General features: G+C 35.0%; 1 protein-coding gene across 9 annotated transcripts in view; it reads right to left on the bottom strand.

The window, feature by feature from the left end:
- Positions 1-18656, bottom strand: part of GRIA4 (glutamate ionotropic receptor AMPA type subunit 4) — a 374575-nt gene extending 355919 nt beyond the window's left edge. For 8 of the 9 annotated variants that reach the window (XM_016921903.4, XM_016921901.4, XM_054662653.2 and 5 more), the window contains exons 1-3: positions 18510-18596; positions 17843-18020; positions 16496-16654 (exon numbers count right to left, since the gene is read on the bottom strand). In XM_016921903.4, the coding sequence (XP_016777392.1) occupies positions 16496-16654; positions 17843-17930 (247 nt within the window). In that variant the 5' untranslated portion in view covers positions 17931-18020; positions 18510-18596. Of the gene's footprint in view, positions 1-16495; positions 16655-17842; positions 18021-18509 lie in introns of all 9 variants that reach the window. The other variant, XM_016921906.4, reaches the window with a different exon arrangement.
- Between the last annotated feature and the right edge of the window lie 618 nt (positions 18657-19274).

Below are 19274 nucleotides of genomic sequence, written 5' to 3'. Positions count from 1 at the left end.
CATTGCTTTTTTGAAAATAAAATACTATTTTAGCAACAATGTCCTCTCAATAAAAATATTGAAACTTGTTTTCTAATCTGTGATTTTATCAATTCTGTTAAATGAGGATTATTTTCACAGTGACTTTGTTTTTATAACATACAATCATTAGCAAATTTTGTGAAATAAAGAATAAAATGCTAAAGGCATGTGCATTATTCTGTTCTCACACTGCTATAAAGAACTGCCCAAGACTGAGTAATTTACAAAGGAAAGAGGTTTAATTGACTACAGTTTCACATGGCTGGGGAGACACAGGAAACTTACAATCATGGTGGAAGAGGAAGCAAACACGTTCTTCTTCACATGAAGACAGGAAAGAGAAGTGCCGAGCAAAGAGAGAAATCCCCTTATAAAACCATCAGATCTCAGGAGAACTCACTTACTATCATACTCCCATGATTCAACTCCAACGTCCGGGTCTCTCCAACGACACATGGGGATTATAGGAAATACAATTCAAGATGAGATGTGGGTGGGGACACAGCCAAACCATATCAGCATGTATATATTATATATGTACATGAAAGGTCTGATATATGATGCATAACAAATATAGTGATTTATAAAGTTATTCTGAACTCTATATGTGTTTGCTGTATTTTCATTTTTAAGAAATAAATTTGCAAATAATGGTGGGCAAAGGTAGGCACATGAAAGTTCATAAATCATTATTTTGAGGAGAAGGAATAACCATATCTTGCAAACTATTTATGTTACTATCTCACTGTATTTTTCCCTTTGGCAGGCTCTGTGTGTGTGTGTGTGTGTGTGTGTGTGTGTGTGTGTGTGTGTGTACACATAAACACATATATATGATGGTAATTGTACTAATTATTATTTTAATCTTGCAATTGTTCAACTCATTTTTTAACAAGTTTTTATTACTCTGTAATATGTGATTGAGTGGCAAGTCACGGTTGTAGTACAGATTCTTATTTGTGCCAACTAAATTAAATAATTAACCTCTATCAAGAATAACTTTAAAAAGGTGGCGATGCTTGATATTTAATCAGTAATAGACTATATAGTGTTCTATCGGCATCTATATTAATCTGTAGGGAGATTTTATTGCCTCTATGCATATTATAGAAGGTGCTTAAGTTTTGTTTACTTTCCTCCCACCAAATGCCAGCTCTTTTCCAACCTGTTTATTATAACCGACTTGGTTTGCAGTTCGGAAGATACATGGTTGCAATGATAAGCTAAGTATTTGTTGCTAGAACTAACAGTTCTTGCTGAAAAACAGTGAGCAGAATTACATACCACAAGGGGTCTTACAAACAGCAACTGAAGTAACAAAATAACATTCCTTGTCTAGCAAACGGCTTCTTAGTGTATTTGATATGGGAAAGGAACCACATTTTGCTATATACATGAATGATGAACCCTGCTATTAGAAGTCTTTTTAACACACAAATATAATTATGTTATAGACTGCTTAAAATAATTATTGCTGTCTTCTGTGGAAGAATATGGCATAACATCCTTATCCTATCCTCCAGGGCAGTTTACAAGGCCCCTCCCTGCCTCGCAGTGCTGTCCAGTCCCTCTCCCAACCCCTCCACTCCACCACCTACCTGCCATCCCCCTTACCCCTACTCTATTCTCCAGATGCATTATCGTTCTCCAATGTCATCCATACACCTTACACTTTTTCCTGTAATGCTGTTCTCTCTACCTGAAATATTTTTCTTTCTCTTTAGAGTAGAGCAGAATCTCATGCGTCTTTCAAAGACCAAGCAGATTGTCACATAATTTCTGAATTTCCCCCCCAACACCTATGAGAGGTGAAGAAAAGGAAATACAAAACATTGGGGTAAAATGAACAGCAGTGTTTTCCTGTATCATTCATTTACTAGAATTTCCAAATATCTGCACAAGACAAACAATGCACCTATCTTTACCTGGACATTAGCCAGGACTGGTGTGGAATATCTATGCTCCTCTAAATAACTCGTGCTTTAAAAAATTACTCAACTAGCTCTATGAGCTCCATAAATCAGTATTACATTTTGAGGGCATCTTTTTTTGCATCTGACTAGAACATCCTTCTACCATGACCCTGGCCCTTCTGTAAGAAAATAAAACAAAATAATAAAAATAAAAATAAAAGCATATAAAGAGTCTACATAAAAAATTCCTGAATCTAGAACTGTTGGCACAAGTCAGATGGAGAACTCTCATTATCAACAGACTTCCTTAAGCAGCTTGGCTGCATGTTAATTAGTTTAACCATTCCCCAACTAAATATTGCTAGGTAATGCTTTAATGAAATGTTCGTGTTTAGAGGTTTTCCTACATTCATGGGGTCAAATGATTCACAATTTCAATGGCTTTTGATAAATTGTTACAAATTGATTTTCAGAGGCTTTGTATCAATTTTAAATGTCCCAGATATCTTGAGTGACTTAACATTCTCTTCATCTTTACCACCAAAATTAGCTAATTTAGTATGTAAAATTGTGTATCTCAATTTGATTTTCTCTGACTATTAAGGTTAAATATACTTTATAGTTTGTTTACTGGGCTTATTTATTTATTCCAATGTGAATTATCTGTTGTATATCTTTTGTCCTTTCTTTTCAATCTGAATGCAGGGTGTATGTGTGTGTGTATGTGTGTATGTGTGCTTTCCTTTATCCAATGTAGTTGCACTGAAATATTTCTGCAAGATTTCACGGCCCTTATGTTTGTTTTACTTTAAAAAATGTACCAGTGTAGTGAAATGGCAACTGTTATGGACAATATGGAGAAATTTGATCAAATTAATTATTTTTAAAATAATCCACATGTAACTGCCCACACGGACCTAAAATGTATTGATTCATATCCTGGCATCATCTCACATCTATCCTATACCACAACCTTTTCTGCATTTTAATCAGCAATATGGATAATAATATAGTAAAGAGTCCCACAGAATTTAAAAATAGTTTATAGCTAGCTGAATTAAGATTGAGGACGGTCTAGATGTTTCCAAACAAGTTAAAATTTAAGAGTGAACATAAGAAATATTTCTAACTGTGAATTTTTAAAAATGTTCTATGGAGAGGTTAATTTGTAGCAATTTGTGTGGAAAAAAGAGCAGAGTGTGAGCATAGACTTAACAGGAACCAATATAATGATGTAACTGAATAATTAAGACCCAAATAATCTTGGGCAACTCTTTATATGTACAATGCCTAAATAATTGGAAGTAATATTCCCATCCAGACAGAACAGGTCAGGCCATAATCATGAGTGTCAGGAATGTGGAGTTTAATTCTATACTGATCGTAACAGGAGTGTATTGTGTGAGTTAATTTAAGTTATTATATTTTAACAAAATTTCAATAAGTCCAGGGGACATCCAGAATGCCAAAATTTGGATGTTAAAGGTTTTAGAAACTATGTTATGTAAAGAAATGTTACTTAGCTTGGGAAATCACTAAAGGGATGTGTGATACCTGTTTTTCAAAAATGTGACGAGTGTGAGTCATAAGAAAATTAACCAGATTTGTTTTGTGTTATTCAATTCTGGCTAAGAATTTGTTGTTATAGATATCCAATCAAGAAACAGTTTCTCTCTCTTTCTCCCCTACTTCCTCCAACAAACAGTCTGCAAACATATGAGTACAGAACATTAATGTTCCAGACACTGTAATAGGCCTTCATGATAGAGTCTTTAATACGGTATCATCCTCGTTGTCACGGAAGTCACAGTCTAACAGTGTTGACAGGTTATCTATCTATCTGTCTATATATGTCTGTCTGTCTGTCTGCCTCTCTCTCTGTCTATCTTCCAAGGCATATACAAGATACAGAGACTACCAAAAAGGAAATTTGATTATTTAAGCAAAATCTGACCAACATCTGTGTTGAATGGGATATCACACAGACATTTTTAAATTTATAATCACAGTATCTCTGTGCTACTTTCCAAAAATAATGTGCATAGTCTAAAAGTATATATATTCTATATGTAATACTTGTATGCATATATTATACATATACATATATAATATGATTTTAGAAAAATCAAAGATGTAAAACCAACGAAAATTGTTTAAAATGAGGAGTAATGTTATTACTAAATAGTAAATTTGGAAATGAGCTTCCTAGTTGTCAGAGAAAAGAAAGTAACATTTTGACTTAACAGACTTCCCATTAAGAAAGCAGGAGACGTGCATGTTTTTGGGGAGGAAAAAAGGGATCACTTTGTATTGATGTTAAATTTTTGGAACAAAAAGTGATGAATTCCCTTTCAAACTTGCCTAGGTAAGACTGTATACATAGTTAAAGATTAAGTAATTAACCAAGGATAACCTAATTTCAAATAAGGAGGGAATAAAGGGTTATGGAAACTAACAAATTGCTCATGAGATTTACCATAGAAGGTGCAATGTAGATGATCAAGAACTGAAAGGAATAACGTTATACATTTGACTCTAACCTTCTCTTTCCAAGAGCTTCCTAGTTCCAAGAAGTACTGAGGAAGCAGCCAATGTCTGAACAGATGGGATTCTCCTGAGTGTGCTTGCTAGTTCACCTGGGCTTCCCAAAAGGGCTTTCTCCTACTTTGAAAGTGGTTTGTATCAGCATTTTGAATTTCTTTTGTCAGCAGACACTAAATGTTATATGCACCTAGAATTTGTCTTCTACCAGATTTAAATTTATCAAAATGCAATCTGATCAGCACAATGTATGTCAATTAGCATTAACAGTCCTAACTTCTTTCTTCTGGGATATATTTTCTTTATACTCAGCTCATATGTTAAATTGAATTTAATGGAAACAAATGAGAAAAAATGTTTATGATAAACAAAATATGTAATATTTATTTTGGATCTACTATCCCATTGTCTTCATATTCTTTACTTGATTTTTTGATAATATAACACAGGAAAAGTGTTAGCTATTTGAAGGATGCCCCAAAGATGAATGAAGAGAAAACTCACCATGTATTTCTCATTCATTTATTCAAAGATATTTACCGATTCCTATTTTGCATCAACCATTGTGAGAGGTTATAAGGACAGGATGTTTAAAAAGTCAGACACAGCCCTGAAAGTTTTTGTTCTAGTGGGGAATATGGATGATAAATAGGTAAACAAATATTTGGAAATAATAGTTACAGATTGTGATAAAAAAAAGATGATCATTAGGTTGGCAATGTGATATAGAGTGATTGGTGTTTTGGTGTGGGATAAATTTGGCTACAGAGGTTAGCCAGCAAAGTTTTCTGAGAAGGTGACATTTAACCTGAGTCTTAAAAGTTCAGAAAACTCTAGTTAGGCAAATAACTGTATTGGAGGAGTCCAATAAAAGGGAATGGCAGGTACAAGGGCATAGACGAAAGAAGACCAGAGTGGACCCCAGAATGGTGAACAAGACAAAGAAGCAGGCAAGAGTCAGTTCATGCAGGGCCATGGTAAAGAGTTGGAATTTTATTCTAAAACAATGAAAAGTCATTGGAGGGTTCTAGGTACAAAAGAAACAGTCTCTGATTTATAAATTCAGAAGGGTACCCCCGGCTCAAATATGTTAAGTAGATGGAGAAAGGTAAAAAGCAGAAGCAGGAAATTAATTATGAAATTATTAAAGTAGTGCCAATTGGGAATGCAAATTAGCACAACTTTTAGTCTGAGAACTAAAAATAGTACTACCCTTTGATCCAGCAATCCCACTACTGGGTATCTATACACAGGAAAATAAATCATTATAAAGATACCTGCACTCGTATGTTTATCACAGAGCTATTCACAACAGCAACATCATTGAATCAATCTAAGTGTCCATCACTGGAGGACTGGATAAGGAAAATATGGTATATATATATACAATGGAATACTACTTGGCCATAAAAAAGAATGAAATTGTGTTGTTTTCAGCAACACAGATGGAACTAGAGGCCATTATTTTAAGTGAAACAAGTCAGACACAGAAAATCAAATATTACATGTGCTTATTTATAAGTGGGAGCTAAGCAATGTGTACTCATGGACAACTGAGTTTGGACTAATAGACATTGTAGACTCTGAATAATGGGGGGTTAGAGGAGGGTGGATGATGATAAGTTACTTAATGAGTGCAATGCACGTTATTCAGGTAAAGCATACTCGTTATTCAGGTAAAGCATACTCTAAATGCCCTGACTTCATCACTACACAATCTATACATGTAACAAAATTGCATTTCTACCTCATAAATTTATATAAGTAAAAAAATTAAAATAAAACCATTGATTTGGACAAGGAGGGTGAAATAGAGATGGAGAAAGTGAAAATGTGATGTACTTTGGAGGTAGAGGCATGGGGATTTGGTCAGGTGGTGAGTGACAATCAGAAGAAAGAAAAAAAAAGGAAATAATAGAAGAAGCAAGACTATCAGAAAGGGGTAAATAAGTGAAGAATGACAAATAGGAGAACTTCAGAAGATAAACAGCAGAATTTCTGTCCAAGCTCAAATTCAGTCAAAAAAGAGCATCAGTTTTGCACAAATGTAGCAGTTCAAAGCACTTTTAAAAGAGCAGCTTATGCAAATAAATAACACAAGAAAACCTCACAAAGATCAGTTTCTAATGTAAGAAAATAAATTCCAGAAGAGTTAGTGTTACAAATATAAAATTAAAAATTATAAAAATGCTAGAAAAAATGTAGAATAATATTTTTATAGTTGTAAGGCTAGGAATGCCTTTTTTATGCTAACACAACACCCTGAAGCCATAAAGAAAATGAGTCACAAGTTTGACTAAACAAAAATCTTAAATGTTTGTGTGGCCAAAGACATCATCAATGAATCTGGAAGCCAAAGGGAAAGTGGAAAAATAATTTGCAACGTATATGACAAAGGGTTAATTTCTATAGTATGTAAAACACTCTCACAACCGAAAAAGAAAACATTTGTAAAGGAAAAGAACAGAGAAAGAAGTACACAGATCTGATAAATAAAATTGTCTTAAGCCTCTCAATTAACCAAAAATGTGTAAATTAAAGCAGCAATGAGAAATCATCCTCACCCTTCAGGACAAGTAAAGATTCAAAAAACTGATAATCGTCACTGTTGGCAAGTCATAGAAAAAAATTATTCTCACATGCTGGTTGTTGTAAATTTAAATAAATTTTGAAAATATATGATAATATTCATTAAAAGCATAAATCTTAATTATTTGATATAGCAATTTCACCTCCAGGAACTGATCTTGCAGGAATAGTCACTCAGGTACAGGAAGTTTTACTGTTGTTTAGTTTGTAATATCAAAGACCTGGAAATAATCTAAATATTGATCCCGAGGAGATTGAATACATTAATCATAGAAACTTCATGCAATGGCATGTTATGCAGCAGTATAAGAAAATGAAGCAGTTCTTAAATACCAAAAGAATACCTTTTATGATTAACAGAAATAAACCATTAATAAGATATAGCTATAAAATATTATCTTATTAAATACTTTTATTTCTAGATACATATTAGAAGCTTATGTTTAGAGTAATATCTGTTTCTCTAGGTCTATACAGAAAAAAAAAAGTCTGGAAAGATCCCTAGCAAACTGTTTAGTCTGATTAGCTCCAAGTGTTGCGATTAAGGAATATTCTAACTTTTTAAGATTTCTGAAGTATTTGAAATTTTTACAAGTATGTGTGAGTTTTAAGATAAAAATATAAAAAATGGGAAAATCACAGGGCATAATATATTTAAAGTCTGCTCATTTTGGAATAAACATATCAGCAACAAAAATAAGCAAATAGTGATTATAGCTTATAGTATAATTTCTGCTATTTCTGGAAAAACAGTGGCTTATTGAAAGAAGGAATACATCTCAAATATTTTTTATCTTTTATTTCTAACATAACATTAAACTTTTTATTGACAATATCAACAGTTTTCTTAAGTCGGAGGCACCTGATGATGCTCTAAAAATGAGCAATTTTGAGATAACATGGTGTTCTTTAGGACAGTCATCACCCTATTTATTTGAAATCCAAAAATATGACCCCCCCAAAAAAATGGAAAGAAAATGCTTGATAGCTCAGTAAATATTTAAATGAAGCATTCTGGAAAATAGTTTTGAATATCTGCAGTTATCCTGAAATCAAATAATTTTTCTATAAAAATATGTAGGCTGGCCAACTAATGAAGCATCCAACACTGTTTACATAACAGTTAAAAGAGTCATTTAGTCGTTTTTACACTTGGTTGTGTTTATGACATGAATTTGGCAATATAAAGTAATGGGAGTGTTACAGTTTTGGATTCTGAAATTTTTGTGCTGCGTTACAAACCACATAGAAAAATCAATATGTCCATATTTGTTGGGGTAAGTAAAAGTTGTGACAGAGGTAACTTTAAGAAAAACATCTTGATATCAGAATTAAAAGTTAACCGGCGACAGTCACACTGAATGTTGGGTATTTTGTCAATACTGTATTGATCAAGATGCTGTGGTATGAATGGCAGGCAAATCCTGTATTGGCTAAGAAAATTGACTTTAAATTCAGATGCCCTGGATACTTTGAGGTCTTAGACAAATTCTCTAAGCTATGCAAATCTTCTGGTTCTTCACCTATAAAATAATAATAATGATGCCTACTTCTGAGTTTTGTAAAAATTGAGATCACAAAATCTGGCACACCGTACTCCATTATAGTAGTTATTATTATTACAAGAGGAGGAATGAGTTTCAAAGAACAAGGAGTTGTCAGCAATGTCAAATCCTGCAAACTATTCTGAGAAAACGAGGCATAAGAAATAACAATTGGATTTACTAATTTGTAAGTCACTGATGACCTTCAAGAACACAGTGTTCCAGGAGTGGTGATGGTAGGGAAAAGTAAATGGTGATAAAAATAGAAAGAGCTGATGTAGAATATGTAACACTTTGGATAGTAAGAGAATAAATAAAAATTATAGGATGACAATGCGAGAGGCAGAGGACCAAGCCAAGGGGTTTTCCAGCTAAGACACACTGATTATTTTCTATGTTAAGGAAGAAGGTAGTAGAGATGGATTTCATTAAAAAAAATTCCTGGTTGGTTTCAAGGCTAAAATCTATTCTGCTTCTAAAATGATGAAGATAGGGAATGAAGAGCTGTTTGTTCATCTAATTTATGTGTGGCTCCTTTAGGGCTGAAGTACTGGGCCTTTTTTGTGACTGGAACTCATTGAGAAGCTGTTCAAAAGTTTGATTGTGTCTCTGTAAACACACACACACTGTGCACAAGTACACACAATTTTGCATAAAATTAGGAGAATTCATTGACCTCCTTTAATCTATCAGTGAAACAATCCTCTCTCTGAATGGCCCAAAGATCTTAGATAAATTTACCCTCTCTTAAGACTTAAAAATAATTTTGACAAGTATGGCTTTAGACTTCTGTACGTGATTTAAAATTAACAATTCAGTGAGAAGTCAAAAAATTTTCTACGAAATATCAAAAAATCTATTTAAAATGCCTTTTAAAAATATAAATATAAAATATAAATAACTTGAAATATTAAAATTGGCTCAGACATACAATTTCCATATGACACAGAAAATGAAATACAGATATAATAACTGATTTTTAACTATATGTGGAATATTTTCCAAATTATTTTCTAATACTCATAAAATTTATGTGTGATATATGTGATTAATCTGTGTTAACAGACTAGGAAATCGAGACTCAGAAGTGTTACGTAACTTGCCCACTATCAGGCTGCCAATTCAAACTCATCTGGCTCAAAACTCCAGAGGAGATTATCTCTCCATATCTCTAAGTGAAAGAAGAACATTCTAGGCCAATATATCCAAAAACCTATGTAGTATTAGAATCTCTATGGGGTTGCTTTTTCTTTCTGGTCATATACAAAAGAACATTCTGAAAAGAAAAGGAAAAACCTATGTTGAAGATATTACAGTTATCCTTGCAATTCTTTCTTAAACTCTGCAGTTGTCAATGAGGTTGAACACTGTTTACCTGACAGGTTCCCTATCTTTTGGCTTCTATGAAATTACTCTTGCCTCATTTTCCTCTGAATTCTGTGACCCCTTCTCCTCAGCTTTCTTTGTTTTACCTGTTTCCTCTCTCTTCCCCTCAAACATTGGTTCTTCCTAGGGTTTGACTTTCAGCACTCTTGGCACTGCTTCTGCTCTCTCTGGGTGATCTCATTCACTTCCAAGTCTCCAAGGCTCACTGATCATCTGTCTTCAGCTCAGACTGAACCCAAAACCTCCAGACACACATGTCCAAATCTCTATTGCACAGCCCCCTTTGGATGTATTTTTAACACCTCAAAATCAGTAAGTCCATTGTATAGTCACCCTCCCCACTCAGATCTGCTCCTTCTGTGTGTTGCTTCTTTACTCACTATCTAAACATTTGCCCAAGCCAGAAGGCTGAAAAAACATCTTTTATTTTTACCACACTTCCCCTGCACCCTCCCACACAGACATCCAACCAATCACTAAGTTCCATCAAAAATTCTGCGTTGGATCTATGTGCTTTTCTCTCTCCTCCATGCTTCCACTTTTAACTCAGCAGCCATCATTGTAAATCGTATTACTTTAAGACTCAGTCAACTGGTCTTTTGTACCTATTTTGTCCTCTTCCAATTCATTCTCCCTTTTGCAACCTAGCCTGTTCTTTATAAAACATAAGTTTGCTAATGTCATTATTGTGTTCCAATCATTTATGGGTCCCTCTTTGTATTCAGAAGAGTGTCCTGACCATAGCTACATAACCTCTGAGATCTACTAAGTCTCACCCCTTAGCACAACTCCCCTCCTCACATTCAATACTATTACCAGACTAATCCATGTTCAATGGCTCAAAGACACTTGGCTGTCCCACAACTTGGTGTCTCCTCGTGCACTACTCCTTTGACAAGGCATGCTCTCCTTCCTTGTTGTTTTTCAAATGACTCGACTAGATCTTAACACCCAGATCAGGCAATATCATCCTTAGGATGCCATGCCAAGTTTGATGTAATTATCCTTCCCGTTTCCGTGTCCATCTCTCTCCTAGCAATGTTTCTCTGTCGTAGCACTTTACCACATTGTACTGTAATCATTACCATAATCACTGACTTGTCTCTCTTTCCCACTGGGCTATCAGCTCCTTAAGGTCAGCAACTACTCTTATAAGTTTTTGTGTTGCGAGCTGCTAGCATAATGTCTTGAATAGAGTTGCTCTTGATGAACATGTTTGATGAGTAAATGGATAATTCATTATCTTATCTAATGAATGAATGAATGGCTTCATTACATAATATGACTTCAGCCTTTGCTGTATCATTCACTGTCATATGATTCATGAATAAGTTGCCCAGAACTGTCTTGCCCTGTTTTCTTCAAAATTTTGCAATTAAATTAGAGAAATGATAAATGGCAATTCCTTTTTCTTTCTTAATTCAGGCAGGCTCAATATAGATGTTATCTTTTTCACACCCTCATGGCCTTCCGGTAAAAGCACTAGGATAGTAGGTATAAGAATTAGTTCAAGCTCTGGCTTTGTAGTCTATTACTAGATAGTCTTTGGAAGAAAGTAAAGTAACTCCTTTGTACCGAAGCTGTCTTATCTAGAACATAATTACTTTCTTTTTAGACTGTCTCACTGTAAGATTAGCTTGAGGTTAAATAAAATCATATATATATATATGAAAAAATATATAAATATATATACACACACACATATATAGTTTTAAAAAATATATGGTTGTCATAAAGTGTAAGGTGTATTATTATTTATCCTTCATTTTAAAATCCAGAATAATAATATTGCTCTAATAAGATTTTATATATATAATCATATGTATATATATATTTCCCAATGCCAGGATGTAAAATATTTCCTCCTTGAGAAATAACGCTTTCCAGATTGAAAAAAATTAGGAGTTTTTTTGACAGCTTTATGAAAGCTTAATCCTACGACAACTCTAAAATACATCAAATATATACAAATTATGCATCATCCTATCACTTAAGAAAGAGAAAAACTATAAGAATATGACTCATATCTTTCTCAATCTCAGGATGAAAAATTAAGGTAAGAGAGAAAAAATATAAAACTAAAGAATTATTTGAAATCAACTTAGAAGCTTGCTACCAATTCAAAATAAGAAAAGCTAATGAGAGTCACAGTTGAGTCACATCACTCATTTTCCTAAATATAGGCAAAAGTCAAATAGTATTTAATTCTAGTATTTCTTTACTAACAACTTTGCAAGTCAAATCATCAGAATTTTATCTTTAGCATGTTTAAGATTATTATATTAGTCCAATGTAAACTCTTAGAATGCCTTTTTAGGGCTTCATGATCCTGGAAGAGAAAACGTGCAAAAATATTTAAACATAGTTGAATTAAACAAAAAATATTATATTATTTAGTACACTTAAATTCAGTGAGTTTTTATTAAGTACCTACTTTATAAGTGGAAAATCCTGCAGAGCCTACTAGGTTTAGTGTCACATTTTCAATGTATTTAAATTAACTAAACAACTCTATTTTACGTATACTTTTACAAGTACTTTGTAAAGTACTGCTCATTTTGGATACTTAGAGTCCACAAATAAATCAGCCACACAGAATTAATATTTAACTTAAAAAAGAAACTTTTTCATCATTACTAGGGCATAATATTGATTCTATTTGTGATTTTTACAGCTTTTCAATCCATTATCTTGTAAACAATTGAATAAAATGATTCTAGCTAGAAAAAGAGAACAAGATAAAAAAATCACTTTAAAACAAGAAAAATATTAATCAATTAGTCCTTTCTATCAAAGTTTAAAAAGTTTTAAACAGTCTATAAAATTCTATTATTATTTCACCAAGGTGATAATACATGAGTACTTGATCCATTCTATTAGTACTTCTTATTGCCATCTGAGATTTAAATGACTCATTTCAGAATCTGAATATTTATGGATTATATTGGACAGGGACTGCCTTTTTAAAGGGCTGATTCTTTTACAGGATTTCTAATGTAGCTGAATTAAACTAACAATCAAAATGACTAAAATATATTTATCTTTTGCAAAATTTGGAGATGGACTAATTTAGTATTTTTGTTATTACTCTTGGTCAAACTGAACATATCTCATCCTCCAAATCAAAATATCTCTATCCATTAACTATTGAAAAAATATGAGAAAACAGCCAGCTTTTGGGTTATCTCAAATGTTTTGTGATGGACATATCCAATTAAACTAGCATTTTTGTTTGCAAAGATAACTATTCTGTTATCTACCTGTGATACAACAATACGACATTTTAATTAAAGAAAGTTGCCTATATTAAATTTATTTTTTAAATGTCCATTCCGTCATACTTCATATTTTGGATACCTCACAAAAAAATGTATACTTGTAATTACATTTTGAAATTTGACTACAAGGGCTATTACACTCACTTTTTTTGTTATTGTAATAGGTCATAATTTTGTATTATCTGTATTTCATATAATTTTAGTTTAATATTCATCAAAGTGTGACTTTCCAACAATAGAACGGTTGGAATAAACTATAAGCCAAAATTGTTCCTTCCTCAGGAATGTGGGATTTATACCAAAAATTATAAGTTTAAGTTAATCAGGTTTAGACTTATGAGCATGTAAACTCTATACACAGAATAGTTTATGTCACCATAGTATTCTTAGAGCACTAATTTAGTTTTGAGGCAGATGAACCAGCATTAAATAAGCTGTACCCTAGATAACTAACACGCTTTATTCTTTTTTTTTTTGAGTATACATTCCACAAAATAATTAAACATATACTGTTTAATGGCACTTATTCACAGACAGATCAGATCCTCCAGTTTTACAAGGAGCCACTGTAGAAAAATCATGACTAAAATAAACTTAACCAGCCACATATTATGTCTTTATATTTAATCTAACATGACAAATTTAAAAATCCAGTCCGTATCATGGTGAGGAATAAGTTTCATGTTAATTATCTAGAATATTAAATTTCAAGACCTATTTTTACCCTTTTGTACTCAAAGGCATAGAGCTTGATAAATGAGGTTGCCTTATATTTACTGCTTACGTTTTACCTTTAATTAGATTGGAAAATCACGAGTCTGTATGCTCTCGGTCAGTCCATTCAACAAACACCAATCACCTGACCCACACTCTTGACTATTGATTTTTTCCCAAATTCTGCTTAGATTTGCCTTAAGGATTTTCGGCATGCTCATTTGTCAAAATAACTTTCCTTTTCTCTGCTAGAAAATGTTCTCTCCTTATTTACAATTTGTTTTCTTAAAAAATTTTTAAACATACGCAAAATCAATTGTATGTAATTATAACAAATATTAGATCACTAATACTGTATTATTCTTGGATTCTAAATAAACAGACTTAAAGTTTACTCGTGTCAATTTTCTCAATCCTTATATGTTAAGGAATAACATACTCTACGTTTCATATTTTTTTCTACTTTTTAATTCTGTATGCAACTTGCTAATATTTATCATGTTTACAAGTACTTTACCAGTAACACTTTATTTCACATATATTTTTATTACATAAATAAAATAATACTAGTTACAGTTACCCCAAATGAGGTTAACAAACAAAAAGGAGGAAAAGAGGATTAGCCTCATATAGTTTACATTACTGGAAGTCACAATACAAACTTTAGAATATTTAAGATCTTACTTTTTTAAAATGAAACAAAATAAAACATATATCTGCCACTTGTAAGGAAATCTTTCAAAATTTAATAATAATAATTAATATGTTAAAATAATTACTATTGATAAAGTACCTTCACATGTATTTGGATCATAGATTATTTTTAAAGGTAGTAAGATTGACAGAATCTTAGGAGAGACATGAGAAAAATATTTAAATAAACAAATAATATTTACGTATTAAAAAGAATGCTTTCCTAGAACTACTTAGAATGCTGACATCCCTTTTAAAACTTGGAACATAAAACTATTAACTGAGAAATTTTACAAAAAGGACTACCCACAAACCTTGTTCTAATTTATGTGCACTTCTGAATAAAAATAACTCCCTTTTGCTTTAATGCAATATTGATTTTATCACCAAATATGTCAAGAGATTTTTAAAAATTAAGTAGTAACTCATAGAACCTATAGCCTTCCTGAAAAATAATATAATTATTCACTTTGCAAAAGTGACATATGCTTCAAGCTCCTCATGAAACTAAGTTCCAAAAAGAATTAACGGTTAAAGAGACACCAAAAATTAAGAAAATTTTATCATGTTATCTGCTATATGAATTAACAGCCAACACATACAAATTAAATAATTTAAGTTGATGAAACAGATGTCCTCCAGACAAATTTAAAAACTCTGTTTTCAATTTCACTTGTTTCTTTGTTCAGCACACTTTCTTGTACTGAAAGAATTTTAAATAAAAATGTTCCCAGCTTGATATGACAAAAAGGCTTTACAATTCAGCTTGAACATTTTATTAACTGTGAAAACATGCAAAATTGTATGTAGAAACTATTCCTACTTCTTAAATAATCTATAGTCATTATCTGAATTTATGAATTTAAAACAGTGGTAAATTAGCACATAAATGTGAGGAGGTATTTGAAACATGCACTTCCTTCAAGAAGGAAAAAGCAATACAACTGCTATTGACTGATCATGTTTCAATGTGTTTTAAACTAACATGCACAGTTGATTGTATTTTTTTTTTACATTAAGTTATACAGTGTCCTGGTGAGAGTGGGAGGAATTGTACAACTGCTTTCTTACGGCATTAGGTGAGGTCACCCGTTTAGTTTCATTGTGTGGAATAATAGATAAAGCTGGGTTGGTTGGTGAATTCAGGTGGATGGGAGCCTAATGTGATTTGGCATCGAGGTAAGGATTCATGGAGTTATATCCACAGGATATATGCATTATGTGATAGTAAGAGACATTTACACCCCAGAAAATAAGGGCAGGGCAGCCTCAAGTGACATCACCAGATCATCTGCAGCGTCAACCAACCGACTCAAATATATATCCTCCACACCACCACTCCCCTCTTTTTCTCACTATTAGCAAGCCTTCCATAGTCTTCATGTTTCTTCTTTAAAAGCAAGACCTATGCTTACTCAAGTGAAAAGCAAATAGGAAAAACCAAAGGAAAAGAATAAAAAACTAGCTTGAGTACAATTTTCACTAATTTGACATTCGGATGATAGGAATAACACTAAAATGTTAAAGGAGAATTTAACTTGAATGATCTAGACAGATAATGAATAAAAGAGAAAGTCAGGAAGAAGCAAAGAGAGGGAGGAGAAGAAAGAAAAGAAAAATAAATTAAGGAAAAGAAAAAAAACCAACTAAATATCCCTGAAACGAAGTCTTGTTTTTAACTCTGATTTGTCCTGAAACCAGGCAACTGTGGGAATCTTGAAATTCTTTCTAAAAAAATTAAATAACAAAGAGGAAGAGGACTCCATTGCTTGGTTTCAGTTCTCTTCTAATTTTTCATAGCTTATGTTTTACTTACAGGCGTTTGTTACAGCAAAACTGTTGGCTGTCTCAATGTTGTCCACATGAGGTACCAAATTAAAAGGAGCTTCCGACGCATTGGGGCTGGTGTTATGAAGAAAAATTGCTAATCGAAAAGCAGTGTATTCCTGATCTGTGTTTCGGATGAAGAGACCACCTATTAAAAACAGCAGGAAAAGCACATTCACTGTTTCCTCTTGTAAACATTATACCCACCCCAAGCACAGTCAAATCTACTGCCATTCACAAGCACATACAATTAAAGAGCTATACCTGCCACATCTAGGGAGACTGCCCTTTGTCCCTAAGGTGCATGCTTAGTATTTAGTCTTTAGAGCAGCTCAGCTTTTTCTTGTCCTAATGTGTCTTGCTCACAATGACCTCTGAGACCATTTAGTGAATGTTCCTTTCTCTCCCTTGCCCTCCCCCTGATTCCCAGCACACTGCTACATCAGCCACCTCAGGGCAGCTCTCTCTAAGATGCATGCAGATGAGCGGAAAAGAGATTTACATTAAAATACGGAAATGAAGGGATATAGTGCCACACAGGGAAGAGGGAAATCAGAAAGAAGAAATGAACTTTATTTTCCTGCAGCTCGTGGACTCAGCTTAATTAACTCCGTTTTATGCACAGTCCACGAGAAATGATGCAGTGTTGAGGCTGGGCTTAGCTGGAAGAAATTCAATAGCTGCGTCCCATTAAAAGACAGTAGAGGAGAATAGCAAGAAAAGCCAAGGATGGAGGGTGTCCCTGGAAACAGAGTCGAGGTAGAGAAATAAGGGCAAAAGCTTCAAGAAGAAAACAAAATAAAAGGGGAGAAGCTTCCAGGAAAGGGATCTAACTTTGGAATCTGCTAACTGATAGCAAGAAAAGGCAGGGAGTGCGGGTGGAAATGTCTTTTTCCTCAAACAGTGTCTTTCTGTAATAGCAAGAAAGCTGCGGCGTCCAGAATGGGAAGAAGTGGATTTTTTTTTCTTTTTTAAACAAACTCGACATCACTTTATGCTTTAGAGAAAAGGATGAAAATAAATATCATATAAAATCAACCAAATTCCCCGAAGACTTTCCCCCAACTTATTTCAATCCTACTTAAGCGACTATAGGTAAAGGTGGAAATAGGGCTATGGGCTGAGAACGCATGGGTGGGCTGCCCTGGGTGTATTCCAACGGAACCTGCACTAAAGAGGAAGTCTTTTTGCAAAGGAGAGAAAGGAAGAGGAGGGAAACAGAGGGGAAGGGAACTGCTGAAGGTTTCCCTGAATTGCTTATCAGCAACTCATTTAACTCACTTTCGGATATCTGCTACAACCAGCCACATGCACACCCCATCGGAGCACACCTTACCTATTTGCACGCTGCTCGGAAAGGCTCCCATGGCGAGTCCCCAAAATCCAGAAAATAACAAGACAATCTGTCTGCAAATAATCCTCATCTTCTTTTCTCCTCTCCCTGGCGCGCGCTCTCTCTCTTTCTCTCGCACTCTTCCTAAAGGCTGTTCAGAGAAGCATTGAAGACGATGGCGCTAAAATTAAAATCAACCAAAAAAAAAAAAAAAAAAAAGAAAAGAAAAGAAAGAAAAAAAAGGAAAGAGGTTTCGGTGGTTTAAGATTATGACTAGTTCTCCTTAGCAATCCATCGCGAGCCGCCAGATTTTTCCCGCAGTCTCCATAGCCCTGGGAGAGGTTTTCTGTCCGGCTGCAAATGTTGCACATGCAAAAGATGGTGGTGGAGCGTCTAGTGGCTGCTCGCAGGGATGAGACATGCGCTCTATCTTTGCCTCACTCGCACTCGCGCTCGCCCCTTGCTTTCTCACATACACACAAACACTGGCGCCGCGGCCGCCACACGCGCTCTCCAGCTCGCATCAGCCGACATCCCCCAGCAAGCCTGCACCAGCCCGGAGCATCGCTGCCCTCCTGGCGTGCCCTCCTGGCGTCCCCTCCCCGAGCGCGCACTCCCTCCGCACGCCCCTCGCCCACCACTCGGCTGGCTTCACCCCCTGGGTGCTCACCGGAGCGCCCCAGTCTCCCGGACGCTCCGGAGCCAGTCTGGTGACAGGTTTTCCCTTCTCACCACTCGCTGACTCCCTCCTCTTTTCTTCCTCGGTTCGCAGAGGGACCGACTCTGGGGATGGGCACCCCCAGCGCCCCTCTCTTGGTTTTCCTGGCACCTCTGCTTCTCGGCTGCGCTAGGCAGAAAATCGGCCCACGGGCCAGGTCTGCAAGCCCCAATCGGGGGCTCCGGGGGGTTAGTACCTCCCCATGCCCCCAGGCCCCTGCCGCATCCTTGCAGGTTCGTGAGGAGGACGGACTGCCTCCCTCTCCTACAGTCCTGGCTTCCCTCTCAGCCTAGCCCTCTTCTGCCACTGGGCTGCGCGCGGGGTACTCCGGTCCTCGCTGCAGCAAAGATTTCTCACCAGCAAACAGCCCGGGAATCTGGAGAGCCTGACAAGGGAATGGATGAGGTGAAAGGGTTCAGAGAGGGATGGGAGGAGAAAAGACAGGCAAAGGGCAGCCCCGGGCGGGTTTAAGAGGCCAGGACCAGGATGAAAGAATTGGAGGAGGTAAGGATGGGGAAGAGAGCCAGAGAAGTTGAAACATCCTGGGAAGGGGAGGAGGGGGTAAAAGGTTATTTTAAATAACTGACGAAGTTTAGGGTACTGAACGGGATGGGGAAAAGACTGAGAAATGAAAATTGAAAGAGGCCTCTAACATTCTCTTTGAAAGGCATGAAGCAGGGATAGGAATAAGAACTGCGTGAAGTGTAAAGTAGGAAA

This window comes from Pan troglodytes, chromosome 9 (genome assembly GCF_028858775.2).
Source record: "Pan troglodytes isolate AG18354 chromosome 9, NHGRI_mPanTro3-v2.0_pri, whole genome shotgun sequence".
NCBI classification, from domain to species: Eukaryota; Metazoa; Chordata; class Mammalia; order Primates; family Hominidae; genus Pan; species Pan troglodytes.
The sequence above is the reverse complement of the archived record's forward strand: the minus strand, read 5'-3'. Positions and strand labels throughout refer to the sequence as shown.